At 47.0% G+C, this 15497-nt stretch overlaps 1 protein-coding gene across 8 annotated transcripts in view; it reads right to left on the bottom strand.

The window, feature by feature from the left end:
* Fat1 (FAT atypical cadherin 1) overlaps positions 1-15497 on the bottom strand; it is a 123541-nt gene that overhangs the window by 92136 nt on the left and 15908 nt on the right. For all 8 annotated transcript variants that reach the window (XM_028881124.2, XM_028881128.2, XM_028881130.2 and 5 more), the window contains exon 2: positions 12067-15352. In XM_028881124.2, coding sequence (XP_028736957.1) covers positions 12067-15334 — 3268 coding nt within the window. In that variant the 5' untranslated portion in view covers positions 15335-15352. The remainder of the gene's footprint in view (positions 1-12066; positions 15353-15497) is intronic.

Below are 15497 nucleotides of genomic sequence, written 5' to 3'. Positions count from 1 at the left end.
TGGGACTGACCGGAAAATTTCCTCCCTGCTGGGTAGTTTTATAGTGCCAAAAGGTGAATGCAGGGGAGAAGGTAAACCTGGGGAGAGGACATCAATGGTCTTAACCTGTGCTGGATTCTGAGTGCTATGGAAGCAACCTGCCAGGCAAGATGTGACGACGCCAGCATGAGATGGGGTAAATAATCGATTTCCGATCAAACCCAAGGCCTGCTCCACAGGAAGGAATTCATGACTGGTACTATAAACCTGGTCAAAAGTCAAAGGCTCAGGAGATCAGAGGCCCCAGGGTGGCATCTATTACTGTGGTTTTGTTAAATGGAAATATTCTCACAACCCATAGGCTAGCTCTCTACTCTTAGCCTTGGCCAGAAAAGCCTCTTTCTGCCGTGAGTACCTACCTATGCAGACTCACAGCTTGTCAATATAAGTGGTTACTGAGTGCTGGGCTCTAAATGGGCTCCCTCAACCAAGGTTCAAGATGGGAGGCGTACTGTGGGATGCCATGAAAAACTCACCACGGTTTAGGATCTGTACAAGGTTAGGTCAAAAAGAGCAATCATCATCCTAGCATTAACCATGGCTGGCCTCAGTTTAGGAAGAGGAGGTAGGGATGGAGGCAGGGAGGGAGGGATGGAGGAGTGGAGGAAGGGAGGAAGGTAGTTTGGGAAGGAGGGAGGGAGGGAGGGAGGGACGGACGGACGAAGGGCGGACAGACGGACAAGAAGAGGTGTGAATGGGAAGCTGGGATTAGGTCAGATAAAAAACTTCATTGGCCTTAAATCATAGTCCGTGGCTGTGGTGGTTAATTAGATCTTTCTGGCACCAATAACACAGGTAATTAAAACCCAACATAAATGATTTGTGTTCATGCTTGCTTAATCAGCATCCATCAGTTATAATGTTATCACAGTATCTCTCTCCCCTGTTTTTTGAGACAGAGTTTCTCTGCGTATAGCCCCAGCTACCCTGGAACTTGTTTTGTAGACCAGGCTGCCTCAAACTCACAGACATCAACCTGCCTCTGCCTCCCGAGTGCTGGGATGAAAGGTGTGCACCACCACAGCCAGCATGTTATCACAGTATTATAAACACTTTTTTTTTGGAGATATTTTTAAAATGTAGCCAGCTGGCTTTGAATTTTCAATTCTCCTACCTCCTCCCTTCAAGCCCTGGCATGTACCATCATCACACCTTTAAAGATCCTCTGAAGACATTTCAATCTGAAACGGTGATTTCTATTCCCCTGCCTCACTCAACCAAATTAACCTGGCCTTTATAAGGCCAGCTCACCCTCATTTAAACAGATTAAACATCTTCAGCGGAGCAACAAATCCCAAGATGAAAAATGTCATGTAACACCGATTTGGTTTACCCAAAGATGGCCGTCACCGAATATCAACTGTACACCAGGCACTAGTATAAGGGAAATCTGAGGTGGCCTAATGTTAAGAGGCTTCAAGACTAAAGTGACATGTGTGTCAAGGGCTGTAAGCCATAGATCCCATTGCTGCCGTAGGCACCCTGACTCCATCTTCCCCCAAGGTTGTTTAACCCTTTTTTGTAATGAGCCCGCAAAAGAAGCACGTTCATTTTTGTCCTAAATAAGAGACCTACTCACCAATCTAACATAGTTCATCAAGTCCTACACGCCCTTGATTTGTAAGTCCATGGACATAAAACCGGAGTCTTCAAGAAAACGGAACTGTGCAAGTGTGAGTTTTCTGTCGGCTTACTCATAAATAAAGAAGCACTACAGTGGGACCGGAGTGGTAAGGTGGCGCACCGAAGGACCTGATGCTAGCCCAGAGGGCTGCTCACCTCAAACCAAAACAGGCCGTCAGGTTTACTTTTGCACCCAGCACACCTCAGCGGGGAGGCGGCACCATCTTACTAGGAAATGAAAGAGGTTACTTGACTTGACACAACATAAAATGGTTGTCTGCCGGGTCGTCTTACTCACAAGGGCATACTGTTCCATCAGAGAATTTTCTCTAGTCCACTGGTAAAAGCGAAACGAGACAACTACCGACATTAAAAGCAGTGCAGCCCTGGATGAAGCGCCGTGGAATGAAGACTACTCTCGGTAGGCTGTAACACATCCCTCACGTGACCGTCAGGTAGCCTTCCCCTCCTGGTCCCTCTACATGGCACCTCGGGAGGACTGGCAACTTTGAGACATCTGAACAGAGGGACTTAAAGCTGGGGCTCTAAGGACCCTGAAGGTCCATGACTACAGCTTCAGCCCAGGGTGAACCCATGATACTATCAGCAGCCTGCTCCACCTCTGAAGGAAGAATAAACATCTTTTAAACAGAGCCAAAAGTTTCCGTGGCAACCAAACACACAGTACACCTCTGTGTGTTCAAGGTTCAGATTTAGGTATCAGGGACGCAGGAGTTTTGCTCAGTCTTTGTAACTATAATTATGATGTCAGTCATGTGTATGTTGACTCAGCCACTGTGTGCTGCTATGTTGGCCAGGGTGCTTAGCGGACAGAAGGGTGATTAAGGTTGGACTCTGACCGTGTGTCCAAAGAGATAGAAACGGAAGACCCGGCTCCCAGCACTGAGTACACCATCCCCGTGACCACAAAGAAGCAAGGTGAGTTGGTGCTAAGGAGAAGCTGGTAAGGAGAATCATCCAGCTGCTTATCAGACCAACCTAACAAATTATTCGCTGACTGTTAATTATCAGAATCCACCGGGAAAAGATTTAGAATTCCCCACCATGAGCAATGTACAAGAAAAGAACAGCTTTTTAAGCGCATTTAAAAAAAAAAAAAAGGGGGGTGCCATCAGTTCCATGTGAAGAAAAAGGCTTGTGAATAAAGTGTTGGGAAGCAGAGTTATGTGGGACAGGAAGAAAAAAAAAAGTTGATCAATAGAAGTACACCCCAAAACAGGGCGACTGGAAGCAGTGGTCCCCCGGAAGCTGAGGACTGCTGGAGCGGGGTCGGACAGGACTGGCTCCACACAGATCAAAGGGGAAGCAGGGGCCAGTGAGGGGCACACACAACACTTATCAGGAAGCAAGGTTATGAGGCATTACAGGCTGACCCCAGAGCTGGGACTTTATGCATGGTGGGTGGGGGGACGGGACGGGGACGGGGGACGGGGGACAGACGCACAGAAGGGTGAAGGAGAAGTCCGTGAAAGGTGGATCAGCTCTATTGGAGAGTCAATACAGGAAAACTGTAATACTGTTAGATTTTATAAAGAATATTTCAAGATGCCACGACTGAAATCAATGTGCCTGATCTCTATTCAGCACCACGTGTGTTATCATTTAATAAAAAACCTAAGTAACAACAGAGAGCGGCATCTAAATTTACTCATGGATTACCATGACAGAGCTAAGGCAACAGGCCTATGTAAAAGGCTATTTATAACAGGTGTGACACCCTGCAAGTACTCAATAAATATTCACTATAACTACATACAGATGATGAGGATTAAGGGGGCGGGGTGGGAGAAGCCCGCCAGCGGCAAGGCTGCGGGATAAATTATCACCAACTAAAACAGTATTAAGAAATTATTGAAATAGCCAGGAAACTTCTAGTTTTGAAAACAAAATCAATTACTGGAAAATTACATGTGGAGGCCTCTTCCAGCCTTTTAAAAAAAAAGACAATGTTACAGAATCCCATTCGATAGGTTAGTGCATGGGCCATGAAGCGGGTTCAATGCAGTATCAGCTATCCTGAGATTAGGGTTAGCTTAACCAGCAAGGCAAGCTAAGCTAAATGATGAGATTTAAAGTTCATACATGTTTCCTGCTTTGCATCACTGCTGTGGAACTGGAGAGCTGCCAAGCCAGCAAGCAGAGGCATGTGTCCTTGAATGGCAATCTTCTCAACTCCATTTATTCCTAGTAACCAAGCCATGAAAGACTCGTGGCATTATGGCGAACATACAATATTTATAACCAGCAGTATGTTAAGAATAAATCAATAGATGCTGTAAAGTTAACTGCAAAGTAATACAATAAACAAAATATAAGCTGAAATATTAAACACTTGACCAGTCCAGCATGCCAGACTAAAACACTTCATAATCAAAACAAAAGCAATTAAATGATTATGGGGGGGGAAAAATTCAACACGGACAGACACCTAGGGCGTAAAAGTCTATTTTTCATAATGGGAGAAGGTGGTGAATATCGTAAAAGACCAGCTAGTCACTGAACATTACATCTTTATACACACAGGCCACTCATCAAATGATAAACTTCTAAACCTGTCACCTTCTTGGAACGTAAAAATGGCTCCCTGAGAGAACAGTGGATGACCGGCTTTCTTACCAAGCGCTAGATGGCTGGTGGGGACAGCTGCAGGAGCCAGGGCATCACGGAGAACAATAGAGCACAAGGACCACAAGAAGGAGGAGCACTGATCAGGTTAGCTTCAGCCACCCTGCAGGGTACACTGGTTCTGAAGGAGCCTGGTGACTCTCTACAACAGTGGTTCTCATCCTTCCTAACGCTGCGACCCTTTAATACAGCTCCTCATGGTGTGGTGGCCCCCAACCATCAACCTATTTTCGTTGCTACTTCATAGCTGTAATTTTGCGACTGTTAGGAATCGTCGTGTAAATATCTGTGCTTTCCAATGGTCTTTGGCGACCCCTGTGAAAGGGTCCTTTGACTCCCAAGGGGGCCGCGACCCACAGGTTGAGAACCACTGGCCTAAACCATTATTTCCACAGGAGAAGGCTCGGGATACTGCACCCTCCACATTCCAGAGGCAGGATTTTTAACTGATGCTGGGTGTACTTTAATTACGAGCCCGGGTGAGGCCCATGTCAATCTCGGTGCTAAAATACAGTATGTGATTCTGAGCAAACTATGCCAGAAGACCTTTAGATTCAAAGATCCTTCAAGACCAAGTCTGAAAAGTAGGACCGAAGCCCACAGCCAGGCAGGAGCTTTCCAATGGGCTTCCTTTGAGCATCCCTCTGGGCACCACAGCTGGAAAGGGAGAAGCCATCCAAAGTTCTATGGCTGAATACCCAATCAGCCTTGGGCAAGTTCCTTAGCCTCCTCATAATAAATGTTAGCTTACCTGACATGCAGGCAAAGCATCTGGTAGTTGTAAAAATTAATACATGAATTCACAGAAAGTGCTTATAACAGTTCCTGGTGGCAGTGTTCAGAAAGCGGCTGGCGTTTATTTTTCTGTTTTGTTTTGGGGACAGGGTTTTGCTATGTATTTGGCCCAGGCTGGCTTCAAACTTGGAACTGGCTCTGTTTTTCTTACACTGATGTTCACCATCATTATCCCTACCATGGAAAGCAGGGCTACAAACCCTGTTTTAAGGTCTCTTCTACCTGATACCCTCCAGCTCTGCCCCCCACTACACACACACACACACACACACACACACACAGAGAGAGAGAGAGAGAGAGAGAGAGAGAGAGAGTTCATTTGAACCTTAAGGTAGGTAGTAAAGAAAGTACTACTAAGTTCTGCTTCAGTATATACAACTTTGATTGATAGTGTTTCTACCCACCCCAACACCCAAGCCCCGCCCCCATCCCCATCCCCATCCCCACTGAGCACTAGAAGCATCAACTTGGTAAGTACCACACAAATAACCAAAGAAAAGCAACTCTTGTTTCCTTTCAAAACAATAGGGAGTTTCCTGAATTACTAATTAGATTTCACTTTCACCTTTAAAAAAAAAAAAATCCTCCTGCCTCAGGAGCCTTTCCCAGCCCCCAGGAGCGGCAGCCTGGCCTGCCTCAACTGAACCGGAACTGCATACCATCCAAGATGAGTCCTGCCACAGCCTGACTTTCCATCTCTCTGGGGCTGGGAAGGAAATTTCTTTCTCCTCAACTTTGCTGGAAGACTAAAAAACCAGGAGCCAGACAGCAGCTGTGGCCACTTAAGGAAAGAGACAGCAACACTTAGAAGCCCGTGTGCCAACCATGTTCTCGACTCCCTGAGAAGCCTCCCACCAGTCTTTTCCTTAAGTTCCCGTCACCAGAAATTTTAGTCCCAGCTCCAGCGAGGGGAACTGCCCCCCACCACAGTCACCACCCTCCTGAGGGCCGCTTGGCTCTGCCCACTGGGCAGACTCTGCAGTTAACCACACCACCACCAAGGGCCACCCAGCTCCCGGCCACTTCTGCAGACTCTGCAGTCATGGCCCAGGGGGGGACCCTCCTCCTCCTTGTGGCCCGACAGGAGCAGGAAAAAAAAATAACAACGTGAGGCCGAGGATGTAGGCACACTACCCTGTGTTAAGTTAGGAAAAGACATTTTCAAAACTGGACCCAGGGAACTACCTAAAATTAATGTATTCAGACTTCCAGAACATTCTCTCTCTCAATGAGGTCAGCAGTCGGGCTGGCCTGGACTAGAATTCTTTCTGCTTCCACCACAGAAATGCACTCACCCTGTGTCCACGTCACAGTGGGAGGCAAGGAACCCATACAAAAATCAGTGACTAAGATGTTCCCATGAAGAGAGCACCACCCCATTTCCCTGTAAGAGAAACGCCGTCCGGTCCCCAGACGGGTCTAACGGCGGAAGCCTGCAGTCTCAGAGAGACCCTGTGTCAAAAATTTGGAAGTAATAAAAGGTCTGGGAACACAGATGCTTGCTTAGCATCTGTAGGTAGGTAAGTCGGTAAGTAGAGAGAGAGGGAGGAACAGAGGAAGGGAAGGAGAGAGGGAGGGAGGAGGCAGCCCTCAGTTTCCCTCCCACATCTTTTGGATAAGGAGCTCTCTCGCCACAACAGCTACATTTCCATATGAACTCATTCCAACTTTTCCATGGAAACATACATTTCAATTCTGAAAACATGACTTGAGCGTCTAACAAGTAAACACGGCATGAACAAGCTTACAGTTTGATCTTAACGAGAAATATGGATTCCCCAAAGACGCGGTTCGAACCGGGAACACTGTTCCTGAGGTGCATTCCTGTAACAAGCCAACACGGAACCAAACTACTCCAGAATGAAGAGGAACTGTACCCACAGGCATCCGATTACCCCACCCACACTGGGGAAGACACTGAACTAACTAAACATTGCTTCCAACCTGAATGTCCATGAACAATGAAAAAAAAAAAAAGGCTAAGCATTTCTGTAGACTGGCTTAGTTTTCAAAATTAAGAAACTGATGTTAAGATTCTGGTCCTCAAGCAGTAACAGACATGGTGGGAGACGAGAGAGCGAAACGATTTATTCCAGAAACGTACAAAAGGGAAGGAAAGCTCTGTTTCTTCTGCTTCACAGCGGAGCTGACCACAAAGCCATCGGAAGCACAATGCAGTGATAAGGGAAAAGCTGAGCATAATGTCCACACACTGCAATCTAAACATGAGCTCACGCGGGCTTCAAAGATAGCTCGTGACGCACTTCTAGTCATCTCTCTTTAAAATCCTCAGCAAGGATATTTTTAGTGTGTGTGTGTGTGTGTGCGCGCGCGCGCGCGCGCGCGCGCGTGCGCGTGCTTGCGCGAGCATGCGCTTTCAAGAGCCCTTGCAAACACAGGTGTGTCTCGGTGGGCATACACATGCTTGTGCACGTAGGAGCCAGAGTCAAGTTTTTTCCTCACTCCTCTTCACCTTGATCCATGTGAGCACAGGCACATGTGCAGATGTGTGTGTGTGTACAAGCATGTGTGGAAGCCTTTGAGTGTGCTCCTCAATCTACCGGTTTTTCTGTTTTGCTTTTTTTTTTTGTAACATATATTTATTTGGTCGGGGGGGAGAAGATGAACCATCCCTACAGCACCCAGAGGTTGAAGGGCAACTTGCAGGACTCCGTTCTCTCCTCCTACCATGTGCGTTCCAATGAGCTTCAAGGATCTGCCCATCTCTACCCCACCCCAGCCCTGGGCTAGGGGCTGGCTCTGCCCTGACTGGATTGACTTGCGAGGGTGCTGGGGAGGCAAACTAAACTCGAGTCTGAGTGGCCCACACTTTCCCTGCTGTACCACTTTCCCAGTCTCCTCACTGATTTCAAGAACTGTAATTAGACCTCTGGAAATTGGTACTTGGAGGAGACTGGCTTTCCAAGCCGTCGTTCCACACAATGCTCGACCCTTGCAAACCTCAAGTGGCAGAGTGATCACGAAGGCCAGGATCCCTGAGAGTAGCTGAGCTCCAGAAGCTGCTTAGAAACACATACAGAGAGATATCAGATAGGCAGATGGCCGCCGCTCCCACACGGCAACGACATATTCCCTCCCTGAAAAGCAATTAACAAAATATGTATGAAACTCACAGCTAATATGGCTGTGTATTGGGTGACATACTTTAGGGAGTCCATAGAATATTTTTAATTACTATTGTTGTGGGTGCTGGAAATTGAAGCAGATAGAGAGAAGAATCTTGAACAGAGCAAGAATTTGATTCGGGCTGCTGAACTGTTTGTTCCCTGGCCTGTGAAATGCACATAAAGATATGCACGCTTGGTCGTGTTGAAATGGTTAAGCCACCACAAAAATCTGGTCAGATTACTCAATCAGCGTGAGCAGCTGAATGCCAAAGGCAAGACGCAGATTGGTAAGTAGATGGGTTCTTGGTCTCCAGAGCCAAAACAGTTGTCCTACTTAGCGTCTCTGCTGCTGAGACAAAACACTGACCCAATGCAGCTTGGAGATAGGATTTGTTGCATCTTGTACTTCCAGGTGGCTCTCCATCACTGAGGGAAGTCAAGCAGGACCCTAAAGGGAGGAACTGTGGGAGAGACTGTAGGAACACTGCTCTGGCTGGCTTCCTATGACTTGCTCAGCCTGCTTTCTTACACAACCCAGGACCACCTGCCCAGAGGTGGATACACCCATAGTGGGCGGGGCTCTCCCACATCTGTCAACAATCAAGAAAATGGCCCCAGATATACCCACAGGCCGATCAGATGGAGGCATATCTTCAACTGTGGGTCCCACCTCCCAGTTGGCTCTAGCTGGTGTCAAGTGGACAGAAACTAACCGGCACAGCCCTGCACAGGCCCTGATCACTTAGAGCAACATCAGATGCACGAATGTGAAAAGTGAACACAGTGGAAATGGGCAAGGAGCGAAGTGCTAGCCTGACTTCAGCTAGTCCACCTCCAGTTGACTTGCACTTGAGGACTGCCTTCCATGAGGTTCCCAGTCTTCCCTAACTGCTCCTACTTTTCTTCATTAGACAGAAATCTTTACCAACTTCTATACTGGCCAAATTAAATAAAAAAGCTTGCTAATTTTAGCTGTGTATGTATTTATGGGGTGTGTGTGTGTGTGTGTGTGTGTGTGTGTGTGTGTGTGTGTTTACACAAGTGAATGCAGGTCCATGTGCAGATGTGTATGCATGTGTATGGAGGCCATTGGGTGTGTTCCTCAATCTCTCTCTACCTTATTTTTTATTTTAACATACATTTATTTGGGGAGTAGAAGAGGAACCATGCTACAGTACCCCCATGGAGGCCAGAGGACAACTTACAAGAGTTGCTCCTCTCCTACCATGTGAGTTCCAGGGACTGAACTCTAGTTGTCAGGCTTGGCGCAGAGCCCTTACCTATGAGCCACCTTGCAGGCCCTTCATCTTATTTTGGGGGACAGGGTCTCTCACTGAACCTGGAGCCCACCCACTTGGCTAGGCTGGCCAGAGAAAGCGCTCTGCCTGTGCCCATCTCCTGAGGCCTGGGATTACAGACAAAGACTCCCACGCCCAGCTTTTCACAAGGGTGCTGGGGATTCACACTCAAGTCTCATGCTTACATATCAAGCACTTGACCAGCTAACCCAGATCCTTAATCTTAGCATTTCTACCGGATGAAACATGCATATTTTCCCTGAAGAAACTGAACACTTAATACCACTGTCCTGGCTGCAACTTACATCTTTAAATACAATGGTCCAAATGTCTAACTAGTACATCAACTAAGCAATTTCAGAAGCACACCCACGTATCTATCACACGGGGAAAACATTCCTCTGTAAATCAAGAACCACAAGATAAATGACTTAGACCTTCCCAGCTTTTCTCTCACTGTTGAATATTATTATAGACACAGGTAACAGTCTCTCGCACACTAACCAAGCTCACTGCCCAGAATCCCAGTACCTCCCCCACCTTCCCTCCCACTAAATTAACACTGGAAAACCTCAGGCCTTGCCTGGCTGCTGCAAAGCTGCTATGGACCTCTCTCAGGATGCCACCCTGTATGCCTAGCTGTCTCCTCCTCTTCCTCCCCGTTTGGCATCAGGGACAACCCCTTCCCTTAAATGTATAGGTGAAAAATACCAGTTTCTAAGTGATCCTTTAGGACAGTAATATAAGCTATTTTCACTTCAAAAAAAAAAAAAAAAAAGCCAAAAGGCAGTGTTCATAATGTAAGTCACGAAGAAAATGCAAATTAAGGCTCAAATTATATTTTCTGACTCAACTTTAACTTCTAACAGCTCCTTACAGGCTTTGAAATTTATGTTGAGAGAGGGGGGGAAAAAAGGAGGTTAAGAATAACTGTTCCCAGAAAATTTACAGGAAAAGTATCAATTTCAACCTTAAATCCTGAGTGTTTTTCTATATCGCTACTGGACCAGAAATTCTAATTTATATTGGGCAGTAGGACACACACACACCCCCAAAATGAAACTATCCTCCTAAAAACTGATTACCAAACACTATCGATTATTCCACTTCCCCCTGTCTTAAATTAATTCTGAGAAGTCTACATGAGTGATGCTAGTGAAATATAATCAATTAGGGGAAAACCCCTTGAATTAATAGAAAATATAATTAAAAAAAAAACCCAGAAACCTGTATTTCCACATGCTATGTACCCTTAGACGGCAGTATAGGTCCTAGGGTGAATTATGGCTAAAATCCTATGGGCTTCTGCTGCGGTTTTAAGTGTGGGGTATTACCGAACGTGCTAATCTTTAATATAATAAGGGTCCTTTTAGAATGAAGAGATCTGTAAAAGAGCATCAGTGAAAGGAGTAAACTGAGGCAGAGCTAGACCTGACTGGCGCTAGAGCCTTTAGTCTCCCTCTGTTCAGCACACTCGGAGGGAGAGGCAGCCGGAGCGAAGACCTTCATTATTTACCTATCTATTATGTCACTGCTTACCAAGCAGCTTCTGTGCACCGGGCACTTTGGGCTGGAGGCTGGAGGTAGACAATGCCTGCCCTGCAAAGCTCACACCCCATTAGAACACTGACTTGGGCAGAATCTGTACACGCAAAGAAAAACAGTACAGACTCAAGAACTGGCTGCCCTGGAGGAGATCCCAGTTTGAGAACTGCATTCTAGAAGAAAGCATATTCCAGCAAAACACTGCTTTTTTCTCATTTCAAAAAAAAAAAGGATTAATAAATCCAACGTGTTACTTTACTACTTCCTCACGTAAGCCTTGACGATATACCAAGCTCTGTAGAGAGTGCTTGCCCAACATGCAGAGGGTCCTAGGTTCAATCCCCAGTATCATGCAGCGTAACAAAAATTAAAAAAAAAAAAAACACCTGAACTTGTCTACCTTATAAATAAAAAGAAGTTAATTTTAAGAAGTGTTTCACTCGTCCAAGACCATGACTGAAAAAGGCAGCTGCCAGCCAGGTCTTTTCAGTTCAACATTCCGTTACCTACAATGGCCCCTCATATCCTGGATTGGGTAAAGCAGATGATAAAAAAAAGTTTTTGCGCGTACAATCTCTGGGTACACTGCATAATTTTGCAGGTGTGCAACAGCCCCTAGATGGCATGCCACATGGTGTTAATGTTACTGCACTAGCATGCAAATCTACCAGCGTGCAACACCTCAACCAGAATGCTTTTCAAAGTTACTACAAAACCACAACGACGATCTTGGTAATAGAGTTCAAATTTAAGAGCTCACGATCGGTGTTAACAATCTCAATTCTCTTTCGTGCATCTGACGTACACTTAATCCTTCAGTTCCTTTGGGTCCAGCCTCATGGCTTACGGCCTCTATCTTCACAGCCCAAAGGGACAAAAACACATGTACGTACTTCCATGCTAAGCCCTCACAGAAACCAACTGGGAATTATGAAGCAAAGACCGAAGAGATAGAACGGAGAACATCCAACGAAAGCGACAATGGTACTCGCCTGTGACCTCGTCTATCCTGAAGACGCCGACACCAGAGCCGTCTCTAATGGAGTACCGGATCTCTCCATCTCTCCCGGTATCCTCATCATGGGCTGACACAGCCATCACCGATGAGCCAATCGGGACATCTTCTTTCACTACCCCCTTCTCCACAAAGCTAGAAAACACCGGCGGGTGTAAGTTCTCATTCATATCAATGACCTCCACTTCCACGTAGCAAGTGGAAGACAGAGACACCGGCTTCCCTTTGTCCTTGGCCCTTACGGTGAGATTATACACCTGCTTCTTCTCAAAGTCAAGCTGCTGGACGATTCTAACTGCTCCACTCAGTTTGTCCACATCAAAGTGGCCTTCTCCGTGGTCCAGGAGACTGTACCTCACTTGACTTGACTGACCTACATCAGGATCATAGGCCTCTAACCACATGATGATGGTCCCTTCTGGTAAATCTTCTCGGACTTTCACAGAGTAATTAGGTGGAATGAACTTGGGTGGATTGTCATTAACATCATCGAGCGACACTTTCAAAAGCACAGTGGAAAACAACTGAGGTTCTTCTGTGGCTTGGTCCCTGGCCTCAATCTTTAGGTAATGCACAGGCTGGGCTTCGCGATCCAAAGGCTGGACAATTTTCACCACCCCCGTCACGCTGTCGATGGAAAACTTATCTGTGTCTGTGAGAATTGAGTATGTCACGTGTCCACTGGGGCCCAGATCTTTGTCAGTGGCTTCCACCTGGATGATTTCACTATTTATCTCCTTGTCTTCACTCACTTCAACGAAATAGTTCTCCTGCAGGAACTCAGGTGGATTATCATTGGCATCCAGAACGGTGACATCTAGAAGACGCCATGCAGCCCTCTGGGGTATACCGAGGTCATACACGGTAATATTCAGGGTGTATTTGTCCGTTACTTCACGGTCGAGTGGAGATAAGACTTTGAGCATTCCTGTTTCCATGTCAATAATAAAGCAACTGTCATCATTGCCTCCAGAAATGGCATAGACAAGTTTCCCATTGAAGCCAGAGTCAAGGTCAGTCGCGTTCATAAAAACTATATTGGCACCCACAGGGAGGTTCTCCTTCACCTCAATTCCAGTTGGAAGAGTACTGCTGAACTGTGGGGCATGGGCATTGACCGAGTGAGAATCAAAGAAAACATCCTCCACCTCTCCCTGGTTGTGCAACTTATTCGCCTGCAGCAGTTTCTCGGCCAGCATTTTGGCAACACCGGTCTCTTCACACTGCAAGTTCACTGGCTTGCGACTGGCAGCCACCGTGAGGTTGATGTACAGTGGCGTGGCAAAATTTTCTCCATCTGTAGCTGTGATTCTCAAACTGTGGAAAGAAACCTTTGCACCCAAGCCATCCATGAGCGAGTGCTTTAAGGACAGGACCCCAGAGCTGGGGTTCAAGCCAAACACATCCAACTCGTTTCCAGCTTCGATCTGGTACCGCACCAACTGAAGCTCGTCGGCGTCAATGGCGGAAACCGTAGTTATCTGCTCCCCGACACCTAGGTCTCTGGGAATGGTCCCTTCGCAGTTGATCTTCTCAAACAAGGGGGTGTTGTCATTCAGATTATTGAGAGTAATCGTGGCAAGGACTTCAACTTCCCGGCGGTAGGGCAAGCCCCAGTCGGAGGCACGGATCCTCAGCGTGTACACTCGAGGCATCAGCTCATAGTCCAGGTTCTCAGAAGTACTCACGGAGCCGGTGAAGTGGTCAATGACGAACGGCACGTGATTTACGTTTGCAATACTGTACGTCACGTACCCATTCTCACCCTCGTCGGGGTCTACTGCGCTCACCCTCATCACGGTGGTACCGACGGGCGCGTTCTCGTCGAAGGATGCTTTGTAGGCCGTCTGGGTAAACTCAGGGGGGTTGCTGTTGGCACCTACAACTTTCACCACGACTTTGGTGGAAGCTTTCCTGTCATTGGTTGTCACTTCGAGTTCAAAATGGGATGAGGTATGTTGCCTTTTAATTGGTTCTAAGATGGAGATGAGACCGGTGTTGGGATTCAGACTGAATTTAGCTCTTGCAGGGGTGCTTTTAAACGCATACCTCAGGTGGGAGTAACTAGGAGTGGCCTTGATGAGGACCACGGGTGTATGTGGAGGAGCAAATTCGCTGATCTCAGCTCTGTAAACATCCATTTCAAACTTCACAGGCCCAGCTCTGAACTGCGGAGAAAGGACATGAATGACTTTCACCGGGGAAAACTGGGGAGGAGTCCCTTTGTCTTTAGCCTGGAGGGTCAGATTGTAGCCGTAAGGATGACTATCCCAATCAATGCCCCCAACAGCTTTCACTTTGAATGCCTTACTCCCTGGGAAAGACCTCACTGTTTTAAACTGCTGCAGAAGGTCGCCAGCCACAATGCTCAAAGATGCTATCTCCCCGTTGGCACCCTGATCGCAGTCCTCCACCGTGACAATAGCGTAGGTTGGGTCCCTGTCCAGCTCAGAGGGTGACAATGTCACTGCTGTTATCACGGGCGCACACTCGTTGGCCTGTTCCACATGAACCGTCAGCTTGGCCATGCTGCTGATCCCACTGCTACCATACAGTTTCATTCCCCGGTCCACAGCCAGGATCTCCAGCTCGTAGAGCGGAGTCTCTAGGAAGTCAAGCCTGCCAGTCAGAACAACCACGCCACTCGTTGGGTGGATGGCAAACATGTCAGTGCGGTCTTTGAAGCTGTAGTAAAATTCACCATTGGTGCCGATATCCGCATCCGTGGCACTGACTCTCGCGATACTGGTCCTTATGGCTGTGTTCTCGGGCAAAGAAACACTGTACGAGGTGGGCGAGAATAACGGCCTCAGATCGTTTGTATCCAGCACTTGTACCCGGACCTTGGTGCGGGCCTCAGTGTTGCTGTTTTTTTCAACCGCTTTGATCATCAGCGTGTAATGGTCTCTCACTTCTCTATTAAGGATAGCTGTATTTCCTCCTTTGGTCCTTATTCTTAGGAAGCAAAAGTCTCCAAGAACATACTCTTCAGCTTTGAACAGGTTTTCGCTGTCTCCCGAGATGATCTTGTACCTGATGTCCCACGAGGGGTCTAAGATGTAGATGCCCATCTTTCTGGGGTGGCCAACATAGGTTTTGGCTGCCGAGTTTTCGTGCACAGTGACATTGTACTGGAAGTGTGTAAACTGTAGAGAAGGGGCCGGCGGATCGAGTCTTTGGCTACCTTCGCTCCCTCCAAAATGCTGGAGAAGGAGAAGCAGAAGCAAGGCCAAGTGTCTCCCCATTGTTTAATTCTCGGCCGCCTGTAAGAGAGGAAGCAAGAAGTGTTATCTGGGGAAATAACACACAAGTAAATTATAAATTAAGGATAAATTATAAATTGTATCAGGGTAAGAACCAATTATAAATTAATTACATTTAAGGAAGCATTTCCCACCTACACAGAAT

Source organism: Peromyscus leucopus, chromosome 17, assembly GCF_004664715.2.
Source record: "Peromyscus leucopus breed LL Stock chromosome 17, UCI_PerLeu_2.1, whole genome shotgun sequence".
NCBI lineage: Eukaryota > Metazoa > Chordata > Mammalia > Rodentia > Cricetidae > Peromyscus > Peromyscus leucopus.
This window is presented reverse-complemented; position numbering and strand designations above follow the sequence as displayed.